Raw genomic sequence first — 2,529 nt, forward strand, 5'->3', positions numbered from 1 at the left:
TCACCCGAGGAAGGGCCAAGTTACCGAGTCACAGCCGGAGATCTCCCAGGGCAACCTGGTACAGAGTGCCTGCTCGGGAAAGGCCAGTGCCTCGCACGGCTTGTTCAGCCAGGTAAGTGCAGGCACGCCTCATTAAGCACCGCTCTCACTTTGTGGAGTTCGTATCATGCTGCCAATGTTGGAAATAGTTTTATAATTAAAAAGTGTTTATATTCATAACTCTTTCTTTTGTGGGGGGCAGAAAAACAACATGGGTTTATTTTAAGGCAAGTACAACAATTAAGACCACATAAGACAAACACAGGTCAAGTTAAATTTTTAGTGGGTTTTTTTTTTTCTTTTAGGAATGCTGGGGGAGGAATCCACTATACAACACCATCACACTTTGTAAATAAAAAGTGTCAGATACTTGACTTCTTTATCCACCACCAACAAGAAAAAATAAATTATTTTCTTGTTTTGTAAAAGACCTACAACTGGGAAAAGAATTATATCTCATAATTGTACAGGGGGGAAACCCCACATGGGTTTCTTGAATTTTCACTTTGGCAGTTAGAAATGGTCGGGCAAGATGAGAAATGATCCAGTGAACTCAACTTTAAATATTGTATTAATTGCTCTGAAAAACAACAAAAAAATAGCCTGATTACAAATCCACACATTTGTACAGCACGGTTAGAGAAATTTAAAATTACACACAGCTCATACATAATCTCTAGAGACCCCCAGAGGTCTATGGGGGTCTCTACAGAGAGTCATTACTGGGTCGCTACGGGATTTGGTCCATAAGTTATAGTTTTTGAAACCCCGAGTGGAGCAGTGAGCACAGCCATCCTGGAAGGGGAGGGGGATTTTAAAATCATTATTCATTTCGTTGGGCCGCGTCCCTGTACTGGGGCCTCTTGGGATCTCAGAAACGAGGCGGCGAATTAAAGTCACCTGCAGCTTCGCGGAGGGCTGAGGCTGGCGCGCGCGCTCTCTCTGCTCCCGGGTCTGCGGAAAAAGCGGTGGGCAACTTTGGGTTCTTTTTGCGTCTCTGCAGCCTGTTTGAGAGGGGCGCGTCTGCTAAGCGAAGCCGGAGCGGGCCAGGGCAGAGGAGGGCCGGGGCAGCTGACTATTTCGTGCAGTCATAGGAATATGGAGCTGCGTGGCGGTAGAGAGAAGGCGTAGATCTGCAGGGCAGCGGACAGCTCGCGTTGCTGCTCACCTGGAGTTTGCCGAGCGTCGAGTTCTCAATCCCCAGCCGGTGGGAGTTGAACATCTCCCTGACGTTAGGGAAAGTCTGCTGCTGGGCTGCGAACGTGTGGCCGGAGAGCTGGTTCAGGTCCCCGCTGTGGTTCAGATACCAGGACGCCGCCTGGGCCGCGGCGCCGGCTGGGGCTGGGGAGCCGGCGGGGGCGGCGGCGCCTGCGGGTGGTGGTGGCCGCGATGCTGGTGGTGATAGCCGGCGGCGGCGAGCGCGCCCTCCTGGCCGGCGGCGAGGTTGAGGGCGCTCAGGGGCGATGTGGGTCCGCTCGGGTGGTCCGAGAGGGCCTCGTCCAGTGCGGGTGGTGGGGGACGCCCATGTGCGCCGGCCGCTCGGCCCCGGTGTACAGGCTCCTGGCGCGCACGCTGCACTGGTAGCCCCCGGCGCCCGCAGCCTCCAGGCCCTGCGCGCACTGCCGGCCGTAGGCAGCGGGCGGCGCGGCGCGGCGCGGCGGCGTAGGGCAGAGCCAGCGGCGGCACCACCAGGCCCGCGCGCCCGGTCTGTATTCATAACTCTTATGCAGGGTTTCCTAACCTTGGCACTATTGACATTTGAGGGCAGATAATTCTTTCTGGTGAGGATGTCCTGTGCATTGCAGAATGTTTAACAACATCCCTGGCCTCTACCAGTAGGTGTCCCCCCACTCCTAAGTTGTGTCACTCAAAAATGTCTCTAGACACTGTCCCTAGGGGGCCAAAATTGCTCCCACCCAGATGAAAACTGCTTTTCTGTTTTTTTGGGTTTTTTTTTTGGCCGGGCCGTGCTGCTTGTGTTCCTGACCAGGGATCAAACCCGGGCCCGTGGCAGTGAACGCACAGAGTCCTAACCACTGGACCACCAGGGAATTCCCGAAAACTGCTTTTCTGAATTACGTATTAAAAGGCCAGTTCTCACTCTAGAAGAGGGAGCACTGTAGCAAAGCTCTCAGCCAAGGGCACCCATAGGCAATCCTGCCTTTCTTCTGCCTGAATGGCAAATGTCAGTCTGTGCTTCCTGGGAGCCTCCTTCTGCTCTTATTCTGGTTTCTGATGAACTGATTTGACCTCCTAAGAGAGCTGAGGAAAGAATACCAGGAATAATGCTGGCAGACCCACCAAAGTGCAAAAGGAGATGTACCCACAGGGATCTGGAAATGCAGGCTTCGGAGGAGCCTTCAAGGAAATAAAGTGAAAATCTGCAGGTGATGAGAGGATTGACCAACCATTGTGTGAACTATAGTTGGGAGAAGCAGTGGCCAAGGAATGAGGATCGTGGCTGCAGGGAATTTAAAAAGGAGGAAGAGC

At 53.2% G+C, this 2,529-nt stretch overlaps 1 protein-coding gene across 1 annotated transcript; it reads right to left on the reverse strand.

Annotated features, from left to right (window-relative positions):
• Positions 1-401: 401 nt before the first annotated feature.
• LOC132505644 (forkhead box protein C2-like) lies at positions 402-1,756 on the reverse strand. Its single transcript, XM_060123809.1, has 3 exons — positions 1,208-1,756; positions 940-993; positions 402-619 (listed from the first exon to the last, which is right to left on the reverse strand). Exons 1-3 carry the CDS (start codon positions 1,754-1,756, stop codon positions 611-613), a joined length of 612 nt encoding a protein of 203 aa, XP_059979792.1. The 3' UTR covers positions 402-610.
• Between the last annotated feature and the right edge of the window lie 773 nt (positions 1,757-2,529).

Source organism: Lagenorhynchus albirostris, chromosome 15 (genome assembly GCF_949774975.1).
Source record: "Lagenorhynchus albirostris chromosome 15, mLagAlb1.1, whole genome shotgun sequence".
Taxonomy (NCBI): Eukaryota; Metazoa; Chordata; class Mammalia; order Artiodactyla; family Delphinidae; genus Lagenorhynchus; species Lagenorhynchus albirostris.

Excerpts from the sequence above, each read along its gene's own strand:
- LOC132505644 (XM_060123809.1), bottom strand. The coding sequence starts at position 1,756 with ATGAATACAGACCGGGCGCGCGGGCCTGGTGGTGCCGCCGCTGGCTCT. Across the intron at positions 994-1,207 it reads CGACGCTCGGCAAACTCCAG|ACCCGGGAGCAGAGAGAGCG; the intron begins GTGAGCAGCAAC and ends CTTTTTCCGCAG.